The following is a 21,637-nucleotide window of genomic DNA, read 5'->3' as shown; positions in this document are numbered from 1 at the left end:
AAAAAAAAAAACTGCACAGAGCCTGAATACCTACCCTCAATCACTTTATCAGGCAGTCACAATACTGCATTTGCTCACTTGATAAGGTGACCTAATTTGCTATGCAGGTGCCATTTTGCTACAAGGGCACCAGAAAAACATGTATTGCCTTGTGCTACATTCATAGTTTTAGTTAGATCGCATGGATTGCTGCTAATCACAGTAAAAGTAAACTACATGTAGATCTACTTTATACTATCACTATCACTATCACTATCATCAAGGAACATGTGGTAAATCTGCTCACAAGACAGCCTTGAAATTGTGTTTTCAGTCCATTAAAACAGATTATTAGAAAAGGTGACTACATTAAATAGCTCAATTTCGCAGAATTACTCAAATCACATTTTCTGTGTGTCTGTCAATTAGAGCTGCAACGATTATCAATCCGCTGTCACCTACTGTCGATTTGTTGTCAACCATTAAATTGATCACCAGCTGTTATGATAATTGATTCATTTCTTGTAGTTATTTTGCGGAAAAATCTTCTCTTCTCTGATTTGAGTTTCTCAAATGTGAATGTTTTGTGGGGGATTTTTTGGTTCTATTGGATAGTAGGTTGTGGACAAAACAAGACATTTGAGGACGTCATCTGGGCCTTTGGGAAACAGTGATCAACATGTTTCATCATTTTCTGATATTTTTAGACCAAACTAAATAAATCAAGAAAAGCCCTTCAGTCTGTACAGCACTGCAGTGAATGCTTTTCCCCCTAATGCCATTTTAGTGCCTTAACATACTGTTGTGGAGTACACTATATAATTTGTATTTGAAGATACTAAAAAAAAAAAAAAAACTCCATTCAAAAAGAGATAACCACAAAACACAGAGAAAGACATGGGGACACACAAGGGGTCTTTGTACGCACTTATCATGAAGGGACCTTCAGTGCTTGGAGCATAACTCAAAAACAAATGATCCGTTCAGAGAGAGATTCCAGACGGTGATAACATGAAGGGCATTTGCTGGACTAACTCTAAGGGCTCATTTGTGAGGCAAATTGTTTCCATTCTAGAAGTCTAAGAGACTGCATAGATTAGAAAACACCACGAGGAAGATTGGCGCAGTAGTTCATGCTGTGTAACAGTAGCACTCCACCCCAAAAAGCAGAATGTTTTCTTTGTTTTTCCACTCTGGTCAGGGCCTGCCTGGTCATCAGCTCAGCTATGTTGAATAGGATGAATTACAAGCCCTAATTGGGGAAGAGGCTTTTCAAGGAGGCCTCATTGAAGAGAATGAGATCAAGTTCAAATGATAAGCAAAAGGTTTTTGGTTCCCGATCAAGTTCAGTAAACTTTGTGGTCCCGATAACATTCATGATAAATGGCTGTAACAACTAACTCTCAATGTCAAAAAGAATCTTAAAGTTTAAGAGATGAACGTCCATAGTCGGAAAAAGAGGACTGATATTCACTGCTCTCCAAACAGAAGGGATTTAAGCGACATTTGCAGTAACTGGAGTTACCTTAATCTTGTTAAAAGTGAGTTAATAGCATGCACGTAAATACATTCAACACTAGAGGAGGGGCTGGCTTGGATGTGGTAGTCACACCCTGAGCAGGCTACAAGGGGCAGGAATCTATCTGCTGTGTGGACAGTTTTTTTCACCCCCTGTCACTTTATTCTTAAAAGTCACATAAAAGCCATGTGATTCTGATGGTGCTCTAATGGTATTGATGGCATTGATGTTACAGCTGTGTTGTAAACAACATACAAGTGATTTCTTAACACCCATCTCCTGTTCAGTGAGGACGTGTACCGTATGTATATCTACACATGCCTTATACACTTTTTTACCATTTATACCTTACTGTACGTCTTGGAGTTTAAAACAACGTTTGCTTTTGCTGTTAAAAGAGCACCACCAAGTTCTGATCTGATGCATTGGCTTTGATATTTTGTGCGATGTAACAGATGGTTGCACAACAGTCCCAGTTGCTCCTCTAATGTTTGGTTATGCAGTTCTAGATGGGTGCCTGCGAATTAGGATTGTCTTGGCATGTTGCCTGGTTTGAGAGATATCAAGATTTTTTTTGTTTTGCCTACATTCTGCCCAATTTATACTCAAGTGGAAGGTTAATCTCAAACAGGAGAATAGTGAATTAGTAATGAATTGTGTGTACAGTGGCACTGCAAGACCAAATGTCTGCTGCTTATGATGTACTTATAACTTCATGATTTCAACATTTCTCCAACACTGTAGCTGGGCCTTTCCTGTATGATGGGGCATCATCTGGGGGAGGAGCTTCAAGAAGACATGTAAAGATCCCATGAAATGAATTACTGAAAAAAATGCTTCTCAGTGTCTCTTCAATGGTGACCTCATATCTCATTAGTAACTAAAAACTCCAAACAATAATCCTTACAAATTATTCTCTAACAATAACTAATAGCCCATTCATCTCACTTAACATTGAGAGAGTTAGGACTTAATGAGTCATGACTCAATTCAACTGGACTTTCAAATGAGCAAAGAAGCATCTTCATCTTTATAACAAAGTGCCATAACATGCAATACATAATTTGCCTTCAACAAGTAAATGTACACTTACAGCTTCAGTGTGGATGGGGTGCACAGCAAACAGCAACGCTGCCACCAAGCTGGACGTCTTGTCCAGGAACAGTCGGCACACTCGCAAGAAAAGCACACACACTACAGCATGTAAAACCACATTAAGCAGATGGTAGGATGCCGCGCTTAGCTCACTGAAGAGGTAGTTCAGCCGGAAGGTGAGTACGGTCAAGGGTCGGTAAGATTTATGGCTCCGCTCCTATAGTTGGAAATACACAATACACATGCAGTCAGATGCATGTCAGTTGATTGACACAGTGACATTAAAAGCTGGTGAATGTTTAGTGAAGCTTTTGAGTAATTAATGTGGGGAAGTTGCAATCAAATTACTTCACCGACCTAAATAAAACTGCTAATAAACATCCCCCTGGAGGTAAATATAAATGCTTGACAGATGCCACTTCAGCTTTATCAATAGTGTAATTTTTCTAAATGTAAACAAAATGCAAGCCTACACTGATACAACACAGAGGTGTGTGGTGGATCACGACTTACCTCGGCCATGGGAGTTCCCCAAAAGTCATTGAGGAATAGGTTGCGGAGAGGGGTTGATGGCCGTAAGTCCTTGTTGTCAAGGATTGCGGAGACATCATCAAACACAAAGCCGCATGACAGACTGTTCCAGTAACAACCCACCACCAGTCCAGTCAAAAGTAAAATCTCCTTCCATGACACGACAGCCATAGCTGACCAAAGCCGTCATTGATCACTGTCCAGGAAGAAAAAGGGGTTAGACATCCATCAAAGTTAGCTGCCACCGAGATGTGTATAAGAGGCACCTTATCATGTCAATTCATGTCCTGGTTGTATGTATGGTGGTATGTTGAGAAAACAAGTGCACAAGGTGAGCAGGAGTGAGTTTTAGAAACAACTCTCCTTTTACTGTTTCCTTTTCACAAAACACATTCAACGTTGTGGTGGTTTGCAATCTGTGGTGGCACTATTTATGTTAGACATTCTGCCCCCCCGTTTTACTGATTATGATTGATTGATTGATTATATTAGTCTCGAATATGAGAATATGACCTGGCAGCTAATTTACCCTACAAGTAAAATACAGGTTATTAGCTCACATGCTGAAAGATCAAACAGTGTACTGAAACTTGTACAGTGACAGCTGATTGCAAAAGAGTAAAAGCAATAAGGGAGGGGTGGACCTTAAGAGTGAAATGAACCCATTGCTGATGAATATTACTAAAAAAAAAGCTATCTAATGGCAGGTGTTGGGTTGATCAATGTATTTATTACAGCTATCGCTCGATCGCGGACTTATAAAAGAACAAGCCCCCCCCGCAAAATCAGCATGTTCGACCATTTCAGACTGACTGCTGCAACATAACGTTAGCTAACGATAAAGCTAATTTAGCAGCTAATGCTAACTAGGATGGTACCACTCTTTCCGGGAGACAAGGTGGACGAAGATGCATTTTAGGTCTTTCTTGAATTCCCTACCTACCGTGTCTATAACAGGACAAGCGGTGACTGCAGGTGTGATATCAAAAAAATGTTTACACACATACGGACTACACATTCAGCAGGCGGCTTTCCACTAGTGGAAACTAGCTAGCTTCAACACATCCTCGGTTTTACTTCCGGTGCAGAGGTGACCGCGCAAGTTGAATATTAGCTAAGCTAGACTCGGTGCCTTTTGACAAACTCAAACGTATGCGGCTGACTTAGTAGTACTTTCGTCATGTCTCTACAGTTTGGTAAAGTTCCCTTCAAGGGTCCACTCGCCACTTTTTGCTAGTTGTATTGTCTTGCGGGCTCGTTTAATTAGCTAACTGACGCTGTTGTTGTCAGTGGTAACCTAGCAGCCAAAGCATCACATCATGGAGACCTTAGGGTGGCAGTTTACTGTCATTTTAACTTATCTATAGTTTATAATGTTCTTCTGGCATATTTAACCCGTCTATTTTACCGAGCAAGTACTAACAGAAGTGTGGTTTAAACCTTAACCTTAACCTAGAAACCACAACGTCTAGCTAGTCAGCTAACAACGTTAATTCAGGACAGCGAGAGCAGTTGCTAAGTTTTCCAAATTACTTGTAGGACTTGTGGATTAACGTAGTTTCCCAAATATAATCACAGATGTAACCCTTACTGAACTAATTTTAGCGTGAAAAATAAGGCTAACGCTATTTTGAGGAGCACGGCGATGTTCTTACTACAATGAGCTAGGTAACCAGCTAACACTAACACTGCGTAGCTAGCGTTAGTTAGTAAGTTATCGCTGCACTTTCTGCTCAATTCCTGGTTAAACATTAACAAACAAACAGTCGCTAAGATGCCCGCTGCTCTTGAGTGGGATAAAGTGACGAGAGTTGACCCAGCGAGCCTCCATGAGGGTAACAAAGACCAAGTGGACGAGGTCTTCGACATGTTCATTTTGGTAAATGCACAGTTGCCAAACCACAAACGCTTCTCTGGTTTTAAATTACAAGCTGTATGTGTCTAGCCTTGGCCATGGCTACTCGCACAAACAAAGACTACTGTCCTGCTGATCTGAGATTATTGTTCAGGGTATTAGAGCTCCTTGCTCAATGGCTTTGTCAGCAAAATGCACTTAATCAGATTGTTTTGCTTTGACTGTCCCCACTTTTCTGAGGCCACTGTTGACCTGGATATCTCACATATCCGGGTCTGCACTTGATGCAGATGTAAAGTGGATGCTGTCATCTGAACTTTGACCGGTCCAAGGAAAGTTCAAATGACTACAACTTTTACTGTTTTACATATGAAACTATGTTTTCCATGCAGACAGAAGAGTGGGCGGTGAAGGATAAAACTCCAGAGAACATTGTTCACGTCCTCCAAGTGTTTCAGGCCCTTTTGAAGGTGTTCAATCTTTTTATTGTTATATTCTGATCTCCCACACACCATATATCATTATCTATCAATAACCACACTAGCATATACAATGTGTTGCAAGAATATTCATTATATAATTCACTTTATTAACCTCTGTGCTGTTGTGGAGGCATATGCTGTTTAAAATATTGCAATTGAACAAATATAAGTTTGTCATTGCCCTCTCTTCCTGCCTGTTAGATGAAGGATTGGGAACTCACTATTGCCTTCAACTTCATTGATGACATCGGGGTAAAGCACGCTAAAACCGGTTAGTGCACGAATTAAGTTTAGTAATCAAAAGGTTTCAAATGTTTTTGTAACAAACGGCACAATTTACATTGTTGATTATGTCTCCTGTACTGTAGAAAAAGAACTCCTCTCCAAGGTGTCGCGGCTGGAACAAGAGTGCCAGGTAATGCTTTTCAGCATTTGTCCATTTATCATACTATACTATACTATCATACTGTATGTTAGTCATTGAGCCAGTTAGGTGTTTATGTTTATCACTGGGAAGACTGCCAGTATAAATGGAAATGACGCTTCATGCTGCCATACTTCCGGCAACAGTGCCAAATCTTGACACTGTTGTGTAACCCTGTGTACAAAGGGATTGGTTGTGGTGATCACTGAATGACAGCACCTAAGAAGCTTACAGCTAATTCCTTGAGTGCCCACAGCCATTGCCTCTAGCTTCGACTCCATTATTGTTTTCATTTTTTGAGGTTTGTATGTAATCAGAATTTGCACACCCACAGTTTGCCCTACAGGGAAAGTTCATACTTCTTAAAGGATTTGTTAATGACAATGTGTGCATATATTATTGCTTTGAACAGATTGAGGTAATGGGAGACTAAGAGGTTTCTTGGTGGGGGTTGTTTGGGTGTTTGTATATCTTGTTTCCGTTCCATACGGCTCAGCATCCCGGCACAGGGCCAGACACCCGCTTTCTGAGAGATGAGATTCGGCAGCTCGAGACCCAGTTGGAGCAGAGGGATAAGGAGTCGACCCAGTTAAAGAAAGACATGGGCAAAGAAAAGAAAACCAACGAGGAGGTATGACAAAGTTACCCATAATTCCCATGCATATTATAGGACTAAGGATTCAGTGCTGAGTCCTTGGATGACCTACAAATATTAGTTAGCACACACTGTTGACATTGTGCTGGTATGCCACTGAATACACTTTTTTGTCTTCTGATGCTATTCATGCAAAAGATAGTGCCAGTGGGTCTTATTGAACTTCATATATTTTTATTTTAACACACTCAAGTAATGAATAATCTTTAGAAAAACACTTACGATGTATGACATGCTTCAATTCCTTGATTAAGAACTTTAATTGCTCTAATCTTATTAGTCATTGCATGTTTCCAGACATTTTCCACTAATTAACATACATACAAATTCACTCTGTTTTCCTAGTTGGTTGTGCGAGCAGAGGAGGCTGAGGATGAGGTCAAGAAGCTGAAAAGAGAGGTATATGGCAGCTGGCACTACATCATACAAGATCTTTTTTATTCATCACTTCATCCTCAGTAAAAATCTATTCTCACTTAATTTAAAACTTGTGTTCTGCTTTGCCATCACTTCCTCATATGAATACTTACTCAAATTTCCTGATCTCTTTTCATCTCTTTCTATTTCATTGCCTTAGATAAAAAAGCTTAAGAAGAAGGTAAGAAATATAGTTAGTGAAGTAAAATTAGGGTTTAGTTGTTAAAATTGAGTATACGTTTTATAGTGTTTGTAGTTGTATAAAGGTACAAGTGAGCTAGTGTATGGAGTAAAACATTTTCTCCAGATGGTAACTTCTGGTACATGTACTACTGCTGTAGCAATGCTATAATATTAATTTGACACAGCTTTTTGTAGAAGTCCATAAAAGTTAAAATTGGAGATGGTGTGAGCTGGCCAGCACGAACAGTGTGAGAGTTTGAAAATATTAAGAATAAGGTAAGATAATGTGGAGCCGGACGGTTTTGGTAGGAACATAATACAAATAAATAAATCAGCATTACACAGTCCACATGTAACTCAATTCTAGAGATGTGTGCATAAATGTACTACATGTATAAAACAAAACAGCAGATGCCTGGTGTTCAGTTTAAAGTAACATGGTAGATTTCATAGCATTAGAGTATATTTGAAACGGATTTTGGATTTCTTGAAATGACAATCTTGAATTTATTTACTTCATATTCAAAGACATTTGCAGTAAAGCTTGTGATTATTTTCATTAACTCTGTTAATCTGGAAAGTGTTTTCTTAATTGATAGATTAATTGGCCTTGACAATAGCAGGAAATACTGAAAAAATGCCATTTACAAGTTCCCGGAGCCCATGGTGATGGTGATGTCTTCAAAATTGCTTTGTTTTGTCAAATAAACAGTCAAAAGCCCAAATATTCAGTTTGCTGTCATATATGACAAACGGTGGGTAATCCATGCAGTTCAGAAGTTGAAACTAGAGGTTTTCTTGCATTTTTGAATGAAAAACGATTGAAAGAAGTATTAGGTTATCAAAATTGTTGCACATAAATGTTCTGTTAATCAAATAATCAATTAATCAACAAATATTTTTCCTTCTAAACACAAGACAAATCAGTTAACAATTGGGGTGTCTATAGATAAAGTGTTTGACCATTTTATCCAGTTCCTGTTTGTGAGAATAATTCTGTCCTTCCTCTGCCCAGAATGAGCAGCTCCAGCAGGATGTTGACTTCTATCGCGGAGAGCTGGACCAGAAAGAGCCGGCCCCATCCAGAGATGAGAACGCTGAGACCCAGAGGAAGCTCAACTTGGCCAACCGCCAGCTCTACCAGTGCTTAGAAGACCTTCAGGTACTAGGAAGTCTATTTGTCAACAATACAATGAGGTAACAGACAATTATTTGCCAAGTCTGGCAATAGTACTTTGCTATAGTCTCTGAAAAACACAGAACCACCTGTGGCACAGGCCGAACCCTAATCCAAAAAGTGCCTTACTTTTTACAACTTTTTAAAATGTCTTTCATCAGTTTTTATTACCTGCTCTTTGTACCCCTTTTGTGTCTGTTAGCGAGCTGAGGATGAAAACCTACACCTGAAGACACAGAATGAGCAGATGCAGAAAAGTCTGGAGGAGTCGGTGAAGGAAATGGAGAAGATGACAGACGAGTACAACAAGATGAAGATTGTTGTACAGCAAACTGACTCCATTATGGACCAACTCAGGAGAGAGAGGGATCATGCAAAGCTACAAGTAATGATCCTCCTCAATGAACTACCATTCTTTTCTGTATTCTTTTCCCACCTTAAATATGTGGGTGGTATGTGAAATGTTTTTGTACTGAGATGAGTAACCCGGCACCATTTATTTCACAACAAGGTTATCACACTTGTGAACTGGGTGAACTTAATGTGGCCTTTGTTTAGGTGATAATATTGCATGCAAGATACTGAATCACTCTGGTTTGTGTGTGGTTTAATGTGCAGGTCAGAGAGTTAACAGACAAGATTCACAGCATGACTGAAGAGGATGACCCCATTATGGCAGCAGTCAATGCCAAAGTGGAGGAGTGGAAGGTGGGTGTTAATCAAATGCCACACACACACACTTATGATGAGTAACCTCAGGCCAGCTCTCTAAGCCAGATGTCTTTAAGATGTGTGTAATAAAGGAAGAGATTAGAATTTTTAAAACATCAAACCATATGTTTTTTAGTCCTTTTTTACTGCAGGAACTAATCCAGAAACCTTTTTATGAACTCATAAACGAAGAGTGTAAAATCATCAACATAACCTGCTTTTTGACAGCAGGAACTGGAGTCGCAATTTACTTCCTGTCACACAAAAAGTCCCTGCTTCGGGAAAGAAATATTTTCCGAAGGCCCAGAAACCATGTGGGAGAAGTTTACTGTACTGATTATTACTGATTAATGACTGACATTCCTCAAGGCTCTAACTTGTATACAGCTTAATTCGCCAGTTTCCAGTAAAATGAAGTGGAAACTTTATTGACAACTAAAACCAAACTATATAGTCCATTGACAAACTACTCAAACAAGTAAAACAGAAGGGCAACTGTATAAATGTGGTCATGTACTGAAACTGAGATAAACATTTGTATAAAACACTCAGCAGATTGTTGCTGGAGACAGACATTTTGTCTTTGTGTTGTTTCAAATATAGCTGACTTTTTAAAAAAAATTTCATTACTTAACTAATTTGCATGGATGTCATAGTTCTTAAGAAACAAAGAGGAATGCGTAGAAGGGACTGACTTTAATGATTTACTTTCTGGCTTTAGTTCCTGGTGCTCATTGTGGTTCTTTACCTTCATGATTGAGTTTGGGTCTCTGTTTAGCTATTGAGCACCATCAGGAGCCTCCCATTGTGCTGACATGATCTTTTCCTCACATAGAGAGTGCTCTCTGGAAAGGACGATGAAATTTTGGTGTACCAGCAGATGATCCGCGATCTGAGGGAAAAGCTGCGTTCAGTCCAGTTGGACTTGGACAAAAGCAACATTATTGCCTTGCAGCAGGTCTGTTCCAAAACAGGAGGAAGTTATCCTCTTTCTCTATGTAACTATTGTGTGTACAGAATGAGGACCGATAGGTTATCATGGTGGTGCTTGTGCTTGTCTGTGTGGACACATTTTTGTGAAAACACTCAAGCACTATACATGAAAGAAACTTTTACACCAAAGGATCATCTTAAACTGCGGGGTAGATAATATAGTCACATTTTGGAGCACCTTTCAACACAAAATTAGTTTTTAATGGAAAAAATGGTTTTGCCTGCAGATACTATACATTTATATTGCTTTAACATGGAATTACCATTTATCCCACTCATGTGTTTTTGAAGGGAAGTGTGCCAATATTTACACATGAAAGCATTACTTAATTTAATGCTAGACATTATTACAATATGTGGGCATGTTTTAATGTATGACAGCAATAGCTGCAGGACACAATTTAAATCCTCTCTGGTAAAGCAATATCACATGTGGTATCTTGGCACATACAGTGAGGCAAAAAAGTATTTAGTCAGCCACCAATGGTGCAAGTTCTCCCACTTAAAAAGATGAGAGAGGCCTGTAATTTCATCATAGGTATACCTCAACTATGAGACAAAATGAGAAAAAAAAAATCCAGAAAATCACATTGTCTGATTTTTAAAGAATTTATTTGCAAATGATGGTGGAAAATAAGTATTTGGTCAATAACAAAAGTTCATCTCCATACTTTGTTATATACCCTTTGTTGGCAATGACAGAGGTCAAACATTTTCTGTAAGTCTTCACAAGGTTTTCACACACTGTTGCTGGTATTTTGGCCCATTCCTCCATGCAGATCTCCTCTAGAGCAGTGATGTTTTGGGGCTGTCGCTGGGCAACACGGACTTTCAACTCCCTCCAAAGATTTTCTATGGGGTTGAGATCTGGAGACTGGCTAGGCCACTCCAGGACCTTGAAATGCTTCTTACGAAGCCACTCCTTCGTTGACCGGGCGGTGTGTTTGGGATCATTGTCATGCTGAAAGACCCAGCCATGTTTCATCTTCAGTGCCCTTGCTGATGGAAGGAGGTTTTCACTCAAAATCTCACGATACATGGCCCCATTCATTCTTTCCTTTACACGGATCAGTCGTCCTGGTCCCTTTGCAGAAAAACAGCACCAAAGCATGATGTTTCCACCCCCATGCTTCAAAGTAGGTATAGTGTTCTTTGGATGCAACTCAGCATTCTTTCTCCTCCAAACACGACAAGTTGAGTTTTTACCAAAAAGTTCTATTTTGGTTTCATCTGACCATATGACAGTCTCCCAATCCTCTTCTGGATCATCCAAATGCTCTCTAGCAAACTTCAGACGGGCCTGGACATGTACTGGCTTAAGCAGGGGGACACGTCTGGCACTGCAGGATTTGAGTCCCTGGCGGTGTAGTGTGTTACTGATGGTAGCCTTTGTTACTTTGGTCCCAGCTCTCTGCAGGTCATTCACTAAGTCCCCCCGTGTGGTTCTGGGATTTTTGCTCACCGTTCTTGTGATCATTTTGACCCCACGGGGTGAGATCTTGCGTGGAGCCCCAGATCGAGGGAGATTATCAGTGGTCTTGTATGTCTTCCATTTTCTAATAATTGCTCCCACAGTTGATTTCTTCACACCAAGCTGCTTACCTATTGCAGATTCAGTCTTCCCAGTCTACAATTTTGTTTCTGGTGTCCTTTGACAGCTCTTTGGTCTTGGCCATAGTGGAGTTTGGAGTGTGACTGTTTGAGGTTGTGGACAGGTGTCTTTTATACTGATAACGAGTTCAAACACGTGCCATTAATACAGGTAACGAGTGGAGGACAGAGGAGCCTCTTAAAGAAGAAGTTACAGGTCTGTGAGAGCCAGAAATCTTGCTTGTTTGTAGGTGACCAAATACTTATTTTACCGAGGAATTTACCAATTAATTCATTAAAAATCCTACAGTGTGATTTCCTGGATTCTTTCCCCCCGTTCTGTCTCTCATAGTTGAAGTGTACCTATGATGAAAATTACAGGCCTCTCTCATCTTTTTAAGTGGGAGAACTTGCACAATTGGTGGCTGACTAAATACTTTTTTGCCCCACTGTATGTCAAAAAAACATTAAATGTAACAGTGTGCTCCAGGTATAATTCCTCCAGACCCTGCATACATAAATGTGCAAGATGAAAATCCCAATTACACTGCAAATTTATTGTGTGTGTGTGCATGCCTTGTGTCATTTGGAGCAGAGGAATCCTGACTTAGACTGGATTGTCATTTCATGTTCTTCCATCCTTTATTTTTCCTACTTTCTGCTTTCTGTCTTTACTTTGTCACTTTATCAACTTATCCTCCCGTCCATCTCGCTATCGCTGCCTTGGCCCAGGTCATATATGAGCTCTGCAGTGTAAGTTCATCTGTCATGAGCCTTTTGTCCTCAGCCTCCCGTAGTTTTGATTGAATAAATTTTCTTAAAGATGAAAGCACAGGTAATTCAGTGTGCTCTGTCTTACATATGAATTATTCTTTTTTAAATTGCTGATGAATGCTTTAAAGGCTGTCCAAGAGAGAGATAATCAAATCAAGATGCTGAGTGAGCAGGTTGAGCAGTATACAGGGGAAATGGAGAAGCACGCCCTGCTCATTGAGGAGCTAAAGACTTCCACAAAGAAGGACAGAGGTGGGTGGATTACTGCTAAAGATTCCTAACTGAGCACCTTCAAAGACAGTTGTGATGAACTTAAGGTCATACAATGGTTTGTCCAAAATGATACCAACACTCATTATTTTAGGACTAGCTACTCCAACACACCTCCATCAGCCTTTCTCCTCTCACCCATGGAGGCACTTGTAGGATTAATGTTCACATGTGTGATAGAAGACTCTTTTATATCACCGCAAAGTAAATATCTTTGGGGTTAGGACTGCTGAGCAGAAAAAATAAGTAATTTTAAGATTTTGTAAATTGTGATTGAACCCTTTTCACATTTTTTTGGCATTTTAAAACTCAACAATGAAGTGATTAAGTTTATTACAGGTTATATTAAGTAATGTGTGTCTGCACATAAAAATCTGTATCACTATCACCAGATCAGGTCGCTTTTGTCTGCAGCTAAAGAAATAATTTCCTTTTCTTGCCCAAGGCCTACCATCGTCCATACAGCAGAGAAAAGTGGAAGAGCTAAAGTCCAAACTGGAAGCTGCAGTGACCAGAGCAGTCGAAGCAGAGCAGGCAGTAAAGCTTGCAGAAGCTCATTCTGAGGAAAAAGACAAAACACTCATTGAGGCTCTGAACCGCTTAAGCCAGTATGAGTCTGTAAGTCTGCAAATATCCTCTCTTTCTCCTTTGTGTCTTTACATTTAGCTTTTATCAACATTTTTTTTTAATCTGAATCGAATTAATTAAGACTTAAATTCCCAGAAGCACAGCACATTACTCATTACTACATTTTTCCTGGCCATCCTCACTTTTAATAGAGACACTGAAACGGCTATGTGACTATGGTGTGATCAACATGCTTTTTGTGTCTACAAGCTAAGTGTTTGTCTTTCACCATGTCTAATCGCATCCTGATTTCCCCCAAAAGTGCACAAGTTGAAAAACAAGGTAATAAAGCAGTGAGACAAGACATGCTTTTTGAGGGATGAGTAACCACAGCTCTTTTTCTGCATTACAGGGCACTTATGGATTGGAAGCAGCCATTGCAGAGATCAAACAGTGTAAAAATCAAATTAGAGTGAGAGATTGTGAGGCAGAGGCCATGACCAAAGAGATCAACCAGCTTGAGATGAGAATCAATGACCTCATGGATGAAAATGAGGATTTCCGGGAAAAACTAGGTCAGATTAAAAACTGTGTTTCCATATCTCAGTCTATTCAGATAACACCTACTGACCAGGAGCTGTGAAATTAATTTTACTTTTATTTACTTATATTTTTCATGACACCCAAGGTCTGGATCCAAAGGAGGAGGTGGATATGACAGAGTTCAGACGAGCCAAAGATCTCAGACAACGGCAGTACAAAGCAGAAAACCAAATCCTCACCAAAGAGGTAAAGTGAGATATCAAAGGTTATAACCCCTGGTTTTATTACCACAATGTGTTGAATACCTCTCACCTCACTGCCTGATTTATTTTTTTCTAGATTGAACGTCTTGAAGAGGAGAGACTGGAGCTAAAGAAACAAGTCAGACACATGGTGAAGGAAAGAGGTGATGCAAAAATCATGGAATCAAATAACATCAATTGTTATTATACTGACCATCTTCTTCCCCTACGAGATAAAAGATTATTTTAGGGTATTGTTGTTGTATCGCTAGTGCAATCTCAAGGAAACGTGTCTGCGTGGTTGCACTGATTGCAACTGACTCCATGATAGTTGAAGGCCAAAGTTTGTAGTTTCAGTGCTCTTTAGTATACTGTATGTCTGTGATATGATACATTGATTCACCAAACCTTATTTGCACTTCTTTTAAGTATCAGCTATCAAAACATCTGTCTCCACCCCAATGCAACGGATTACAAAGGAATTTTGTCTGTGGCTGTCTCAGCTTTAAAATGTTATTCATCACTTTTCGATTTTGCAATGCAACAATGGCTGATTCAAAACATTCAACAGCAACATGTCTCTCCAAAAACAGTGTTCCTATGAAAGCTGTTTACAGTGAGTGAGGAAAAAAACAATATTCCACTCACCTTTGTTATGTAGGGGAGGAGGCAGAAAGTTAATCTAGCAAGTGCTGGAGACAGATCTCTTAAAACGTGGGCAAATAAAGCTGAAATTGTCTACAGTAGATGGTTAGTTTATAGTGAGAAATTTGAATGTGCCCAACCTTTAATACATAGAAAATAATTTGATATTCACATTGTGCTGTTTCTTAAGTCTAACAATCGACTCTCTCTCTAGGGATCCCACAGTCAAGCCTGCTGCAGGAGGAGGATGTCAGGCCCAGCAGGACTGTGCAGCTGCCGCTTAAACAAAGCAGCACTTACACAGATGAAGAGATCCGACGCAAAGTAAGCCCCTGGTTAATGACGTCATTTCTTGCATCTCATCTTCAATCAAGCCCAAGTGTTTCAAAGTGAAGCGATTTCCTGTGTAATGAACTTAGAGCTGATTGCACTTGCTATCAACAGGAAAGTCGTTTCATAACTAATAATATGACCCATTTAGTGCTTCTTTTATCTGATCTCTATTTATTCAGGGTGGTGATTTTTTTTTTTGTACCATGAAACATGGTTGTTCACCTCAAAGTTCATGACATTCACAATATCAGTCTGGATTAATTATAGATTGCTGAATAAAAGTGGTAAAGAGCTGTATCTGGTTTGCTGGCAATACATGTTGCAGCCGTAGCTGAAAGGTTTTAAGGTTTTCATTGTTACCTTTTCAGTGACGTAACCTTTTCTCTGCAGAATGCGTACCTAGAAAAGGAACTGAGCAAAAAGGAGAGAGAGCTGGAACTTCACAAGATCCAGTTTCAGATGAAATGTAAGAACAGCCCTGGTGCCTCTCTGTCACACATGGACATTTTACAGCTGAGTCAGAGCTATAGATTATGTTCATCTGGCAATACTCAAAATTATGAGAATATGTACTGCTTTTGCTAAGTAGAAAGAAATACCAAACAGAGACCAAAGATTCACTGATACTGTTCCTTTGTGTGTGTGTGTGTGTTATAGTGGATGAATTGTCAAAAGTGAAAAGGGACCTGGAGGGTGCGCTGAAAGATGTTCTCCAAGCCATGAGGATCAATCAAGAGACTACTCCATCTAATGCTGCCATCAATATTCCCAGTCTTGAAAGGTTGGCTAATGTAAGTGTCTCACATGCACCATATCTGGGGTTAAATGCTTTTTTTTCTACTACCATTACTACGACCTTTGAATTGTTCAAAGTTTCCATATGACAGGAGTGTCATGAACAAGACACAAGCAGCGTGCAGATCATAAAAACAAAGCATATCTTGAGCAAGGAGTATTATGTCTCCTTAAAGAAGTGGTTTTGTATAAATCTACAAACAAAAGCATGCAACCCATGAATAGAGAAGGCCCTGAAAGTGATTTTCCTGCACTTCAAATGAAGTGGTAAATGTAATGAGGTAGCTATTGACACAACAGCTTGTTTTCCTGAATGAAGCAGGAAGAGGTTGTACGTATTTGCTGCTACTATATTTGAAACTTTTGGAAACTACTGGCTTTAATTGAGAAAAAAAAAAGAAAAGTAAAATTTCACATTTATGACTAAATGCAAAATCTAATTTTTTTTTTAACAAAATAACAAATATGACAGCTTAATATTTTGTCCATTTCAGCCCTTTTCCTCTAAACTTTCCATCTTGCAAAGGAAATATGTCTCCCTACGATGTCATCCAAGACATCAACTCACTATAAACTATAAACTATAGGATGTTAAGTTAGGCTCCAGCATTTCAACATAGCATAACATTTTGAATGTATAATGTTTTCACTGTGATCAAAGACCAAAGATCTTATGAGTCAGTCCTATAATATCTGGTCTGTGAAATAATAAAATGACACTGATGAACATAAAAGCATTTAACTGAAAATGCATTTTAATACAGTTTTAGATTTAAACTTAAAATGAAATGCATGTAAAGGGAACAAACTACAAGTGAGACCCTTGAGAATCTTGGACGGCACAGATTTCGTCACAACAAGTGTTGTGTTATAAAGTGTCTAAATGCTTTAGGTGAACATTTTGTAACTTAAATGTTTCATGGATTATATTTAGATAATGTTATATAGTTTGTATTTATAAATGGTAAAGGCATGTTTTGCCCTACAAAAATCATTTTATGTAAAAGCTCAGGTCTGCACTTATGCAAAGCTATAATAAAGCCCACACAGCCGATATAACCTCAGACACATCCATTTAGACTCAAAAATGAATGATGAGCTCTCTTCCATTACAGATTCAACATGTTTCCCACGGACTCCATTTGCACTGTGCTCTTTTGCAATTGGATTTGCTGTGCTGCAAACAATGAGAGCACTCCCCTCGCAAGTATCTCAATGGATTCTGTTAGTTGAGAACACATAGGGCATGTCACATAGCAACCTAATAAACAACAAGATGTGGTGAACCACAAAACGTTTAGTGGTTGTCCTTTCATCAGTTATAAGATAATCCAATAGAAAGTTAAAGTCAAGAGTGTCCAGCACAAAAGAAATTAACAGCAAGTATCTGGTGCAAGCAACATGCAAACTGAAAAAATAATCCTAAATTGTCGTATTATGCGGTCTGTACTGTCAGTACTATGATATCTTGTTGTTGTTATGTCACAGGTTATAGATGTGGGTGGGCACTCGGAGTCAGCCCTGCACCTCAAGTCCCAAATACACCAGCTGGTGGGGAGAAATGAAGAACTAAGGCAGGAATTGAAAACAGCTCGGGAAGAGGCAACCAGCAGTTTCAGTCAGCTTGCCAGATCTAAAGAAAAGGTGCGTCTCTATTGTGTTATGTCGAGATCAAGAAGACACGTGATAAATGTTTTCCTTAATCGTGACATGAACTGACGTGAACTTTTCTATTTTGGCTCATGCTGTAAAAAAAACAAACAAAGTGGTGTTGTTAGTAATTTAACTGTGGTTATTCAAGGACAACTCCAAATAGCTGACTGGCACAACTCTCTCTTCCAAATCAACAGATAAATGTCTCACATGAAAGTAGTTACTCAAACAAACTTGCATAATGATAAGACTGTGGCAATGCCGGACACGCTCTTGGTCTTTGAGGGTAATTTGCATGACTGGAACATTTCTTTGAACAATTCACCTCCTCTGTTTGTAGCATTTGAACCAAGTATTTCAGTACTTAAACTCTCTGGAAAATCATGTTTAAAAGAAACTGTCTCCCGGGCCAGAGCCAGCAAAATATTTGTTGAATCCCTGATATTGAAAGGACAAAGCTTTTCCTTAAGAGAGCTTTCATAATTCATGCACATTATCTGAAGGTTATCCAATTTTATTCTGTCAGAACACTTTGTCTATTTTATGATTCTTCTCTTCATCCTTTTACTTTATTATTCCTGTGTCTCGGGCATTGTGCTCTCTGACAGCGTTATAGATTTATTTTCATTTTCATTTATCTATGTATTAATCATTGGTGTTGTCTGTCTTCGGTGGACTATTTTTCCCATTGTTTCATAGGTGAATAACCTGGTCACCATGTCCCTAAGTTGCCTTTTGTCCGTGCAAGAAGGACAGTCCTATTGTCATTGTTAAAATATTAATAAGCCTCTCATACCAGATGTAAACATGGGACCTGTCTGATAACAAAGATGTGACTGCTCGGCATTGCTTTTTGTTTTCTTTATCTATGCTTGTCAGGTGAGCCAGCTTGAAGGTGAATTGGAGCTGCTGAGGAAGTCAGGCAGCCTTGGAGTTGTCCATCGACAACTGACTCTTCCTGAGGCCCTGGGGCCCAGCAGCAGTGAGGTCATCAGCTCTCTGAATGAGTACGCTGTTCGTCTTCTTCAGGTCCGTGTCACTGTCTTCTTAAGACCTAGGCAGAAAAGCTATAGATCTAAAATATGTCTCAACAAGCAAATTAAACATTTATAATGCTTCTGCTAATCAGGAACTCAAGAACAAAGAGGAGAAAAGCAAGAAACTCATAGGAACACTGGAGGAATACAAAGAGAAGTTTTCTGTTATTAGCCACCAACAGGGACTCCTCTATAAAGAATACCTAAGGTTGGTTTACAAGGAAGTTTCTCAAAGCTTATAACTGGTGTGTAAAAGTGCAAAATTTGGGACAGTTTCTATTGTTTTTGCTCAGTGAGAAGGCAGAGTGGCAAAAGAAGAAAGAGACATTTGCAGAGATGGAGATGAAGCTGGAAGAGCAAAAGCAGGTGGATGCTGTTAAAATCCAAGAGTTTGAAGTAAGTCAGACAAATAAATGCTTCAAGATTAATTGTGCTTAAGTACTGCAAGATGGACTGCATTTATGTGGCACTCTTGCCTCAAGCATTTTCCAATTTGCCCTACATTTCACCCACACACACCAATGCTTTAATGTTCAGAACCCACAATATGAACCACAAATCACATAAAACTTAATGTCCCTGTTCCTGTGGATCTGTCCAGTGTCTTCCTCTAACTCAATTGATGTGAAACACAAATAAGGGGAACAGGCTACTCACTTTTACTTGCAGTTTGAAATACAAGTGAGAGGCAAGAGATTCATGGCTAGCACAGATTGCCTCACAGTAAGAAGGACCTGGGTTTTAACCTTTGGTGTTTGCACATGTTGGGATAAGATCCAACATACACTACTCACAAAAAGTTAGGGATATTCGACTTTCAGGTGAAATATATGGAAAATGTAAAAAGTGAATGCTACAGTGATATTATATCATGAAAGTAGGGCATTTAAGTAGAAGCATGCAATGGTAATTTTATTCATCTTAAACAATTTATTGAAAGAAAAGCTAACAACAGTGGTAGGTATACCACAACAAAAAATGTTCAGTGTCTCAATAAATTGGGATGTGGCCAAAGGACGTCCACTCCTCTCCTTTCTGTGATTCTTCCAGTCTCTGTATCACTGTTCCAACCTCCCGATGACACTCTGTGACCCTCTAAGCTCAGTGAACACCTCCGTCTGAGGACTTCCTGTTTGAAGCCTCCAGTGTTGAGGTGCTGCTGATCAATTGTCAGGTGTCGTCTTGGTCTCATGATGTCAGAATGTGAACAGCTTGATGAGGAGGACTGTTTAAATACCAATTCTAACTGAAGCAGGAAATGTATTGGTGGATTCATGGATCAAATGGTTGTGAATGTTGCTGTTAAGCTTCTTGTTAGAGAACAGCAACTTGTGCAAAAAGTACTGACCAGTTGGACATGTGCATTCAAAGGTTTAGAGAAGGTCACATTAAGTTCACCTGGAAAGGTTAGAATGCATTTTAGGTTCATCCTGAAATTTCACCTGAAAGCCGAATATCCCAAACTTTTTGTGAGTAGTGTATGGAGGTTTGATTTCACAGTGCTGGGCTCAGCACCAGACCATGTCCAGCACAAGAGGAAATAACAGGAAGTTAAGCCACCCATACTGTTTTATTTTTAATGAATTAATAGTTACAGAAAATGAATGAGTCAGTGAATATGAGAAGAATACCAAAGTGAAATGGATACTCCTTCTGCTTCAATGTACTTATAACCTACCTTTCAAAAAAGATCTGATTTGTTTGAGGACTTATCCATCTCATCCAACAGGGGCTGCTGGACACTTTTCAGAGGGACCCAGATGAAATCAAGAGACAATTAAGTGAATCATTTCGCAAGCTGACGGTGCTGAAAGTTAATGAGAAGAAGCTGTCGCGGCGCTACATTACCCTGCTGGAGCAGGAACAGCACCTCCGCAAGGAGAACAATAAGCTGAGGGACGAGAGCAGCCACATGCAGGCCTCTGTCACCCAGAGGATAGGCTACCTGCAGAGATACAAGGTAGAGGACCAGAAAGTTACATTTCACCAACAGACAAAACTCTGTTTTCCAGAGTGCAAAAGTAGAGTAGAGTAGAGTTAGAGTTAATCAGCGAGGTCTATAGAAAGTTCATGTAGCTGGTGATACTTTTCTTAGAATAAAACCCAGATTGCTAAATACTGTAATTTTCTTTTAAAAATCATAAGTAAATTTGCATTTTGAGTCAGAACCATACAATGGTTTCTTAACGGAACTGTTGTTTTTTTTCTGCAGGAGATGGCTGCATATAAGATAGCAGCACTGCAGAAGGCCTTGGACGATAGCGTGCCCTCATCAGACCTGGAGAGGGCTAACAAACAGTACACAGAGCTAACAGTCAAATACAGAGACATGCTGCAGAGGGACAGCCGCCTGATACAGAGAACCACCAACCTCGAACACTTGGAGGTATAAAAGCGCATTAACTGACCAAGTATTTACATTACATCTCTAATACAGACTTTGTCTTTGTTATACGTTGACTGACCATATAATATTTCTGTCTTTCTTCCCTTTCCCGTCTCTCAGAGTGAGAATGAGTCCCTTCGGGGGCAAATCTCTGCCATGAATAAAGAACTCGAGATCACAAAGGAGAAACTGAATACTTTAGAGCAAGTATGGGACAACATCAATGCAACAGGTAAACTAAGGATAGGGTTGATTACATTCAGTCCAGTTACTTTTCTCTTTCAGAAAAAAACATGGTTTTATCTCACTCCTGAGCAAATAGTATGTCAACACAGCATACACAGACTGATTGGGCCATTAAATTAAAACTTTTGTCCTATTAACATAACATTTGCAGGTTGGGGTACCCAATTTACCCTGGGGGTTGGTCAAATATTTCTGATCCTGATTCTGACGACACTATTTGCTTCTTACTTTTTTGTTTTGTCCTGGATATATGCAGTGTTGTGTAGTATGTATGCTAGATGTTTATCACTAACAGCTTAGATATGTTTACCTTCATTTTAATTGCTTATTTTGAGTTTTGGCTCGGAGTGGCATCAAATTCCTGTCTTAATAGTAAGGATGTTGAGTGATGTGACGTCATCGGTCAATATATGACACAGAGAACCGTTTGCATAGTATAGATGCGCTACGATAAACCAGGATTTAACTCGAGTTAATGTGTTTGTGGATCCTGCCCTTAATATTAAATTCTCATCCCAAATTGTTTTTTTCAATC

At 39.4% G+C, this 21,637-nt stretch overlaps 2 protein-coding genes across 4 annotated transcripts in view; one reads left to right on the top strand and one right to left on the bottom strand.

Annotated features, from left to right (window-relative positions):
- The window catches only part of tmtc3 (transmembrane O-mannosyltransferase targeting cadherins 3), a 28,308-nt gene extending 24,141 nt beyond the window's left edge, over positions 1-4,167 (bottom strand). For all 3 annotated transcript variants that reach the window (XM_070830997.1, XM_070830996.1, XM_070830998.1), the window contains exons 1-3: positions 4,068-4,167; positions 3,107-3,320; positions 2,592-2,810 (exon numbers count right to left, since the gene is read on the bottom strand). In XM_070830997.1, the coding sequence (XP_070687098.1) occupies positions 2,592-2,810; positions 3,107-3,295 (408 nt within the window). In that variant the 5' untranslated portion in view covers positions 3,296-3,320; positions 4,068-4,167. The remainder of the gene's footprint in view (positions 1-2,591; positions 2,811-3,106; positions 3,321-4,067) is intronic.
- Positions 4,168-4,898: 731 nt separating this feature from the next.
- The window catches only part of cep290 (centrosomal protein 290), a 33,651-nt gene continuing 16,912 nt past the window's right edge, over positions 4,899-21,637 (top strand). Inside the window, exons 1-25 of the mRNA XM_070830441.1 lie at positions 4,899-5,003; positions 5,372-5,449; positions 5,663-5,732; positions 5,830-5,876; positions 6,382-6,516; positions 6,886-6,939; positions 8,156-8,302; positions 8,520-8,702; positions 8,936-9,025; positions 9,864-9,986; positions 12,514-12,637; positions 13,101-13,273; positions 13,635-13,797; positions 13,911-14,011; positions 14,105-14,171; positions 14,867-14,976; positions 15,376-15,451; positions 15,643-15,776; positions 17,269-17,424; positions 18,313-18,462; positions 18,563-18,678; positions 18,764-18,866; positions 20,200-20,430; positions 20,683-20,856; positions 20,977-21,088. Of these exons, the coding sequence (XP_070686542.1) occupies positions 4,899-5,003; positions 5,372-5,449; positions 5,663-5,732; positions 5,830-5,876; positions 6,382-6,516; positions 6,886-6,939; positions 8,156-8,302; positions 8,520-8,702; positions 8,936-9,025; positions 9,864-9,986; positions 12,514-12,637; positions 13,101-13,273; positions 13,635-13,797; positions 13,911-14,011; positions 14,105-14,171; positions 14,867-14,976; positions 15,376-15,451; positions 15,643-15,776; positions 17,269-17,424; positions 18,313-18,462; positions 18,563-18,678; positions 18,764-18,866; positions 20,200-20,430; positions 20,683-20,856; positions 20,977-21,088 (3,022 nt within the window). The remainder of the gene's footprint in view (positions 5,004-5,371; positions 5,450-5,662; positions 5,733-5,829; positions 5,877-6,381; positions 6,517-6,885; positions 6,940-8,155; positions 8,303-8,519; positions 8,703-8,935; positions 9,026-9,863; positions 9,987-12,513; positions 12,638-13,100; positions 13,274-13,634; positions 13,798-13,910; positions 14,012-14,104; positions 14,172-14,866; positions 14,977-15,375; positions 15,452-15,642; positions 15,777-17,268; positions 17,425-18,312; positions 18,463-18,562; positions 18,679-18,763; positions 18,867-20,199; positions 20,431-20,682; positions 20,857-20,976; positions 21,089-21,637) is intronic.

Source organism: Pempheris klunzingeri, chromosome 5, assembly GCF_042242105.1.
Source record: "Pempheris klunzingeri isolate RE-2024b chromosome 5, fPemKlu1.hap1, whole genome shotgun sequence".
In the NCBI taxonomy this organism is placed as follows: domain Eukaryota; kingdom Metazoa; phylum Chordata; class Actinopteri; order Acropomatiformes; family Pempheridae; genus Pempheris; species Pempheris klunzingeri.
Note: the sequence above shows the minus strand (reverse complement) of the source record. Positions and strands in the feature narration are given on the sequence as shown.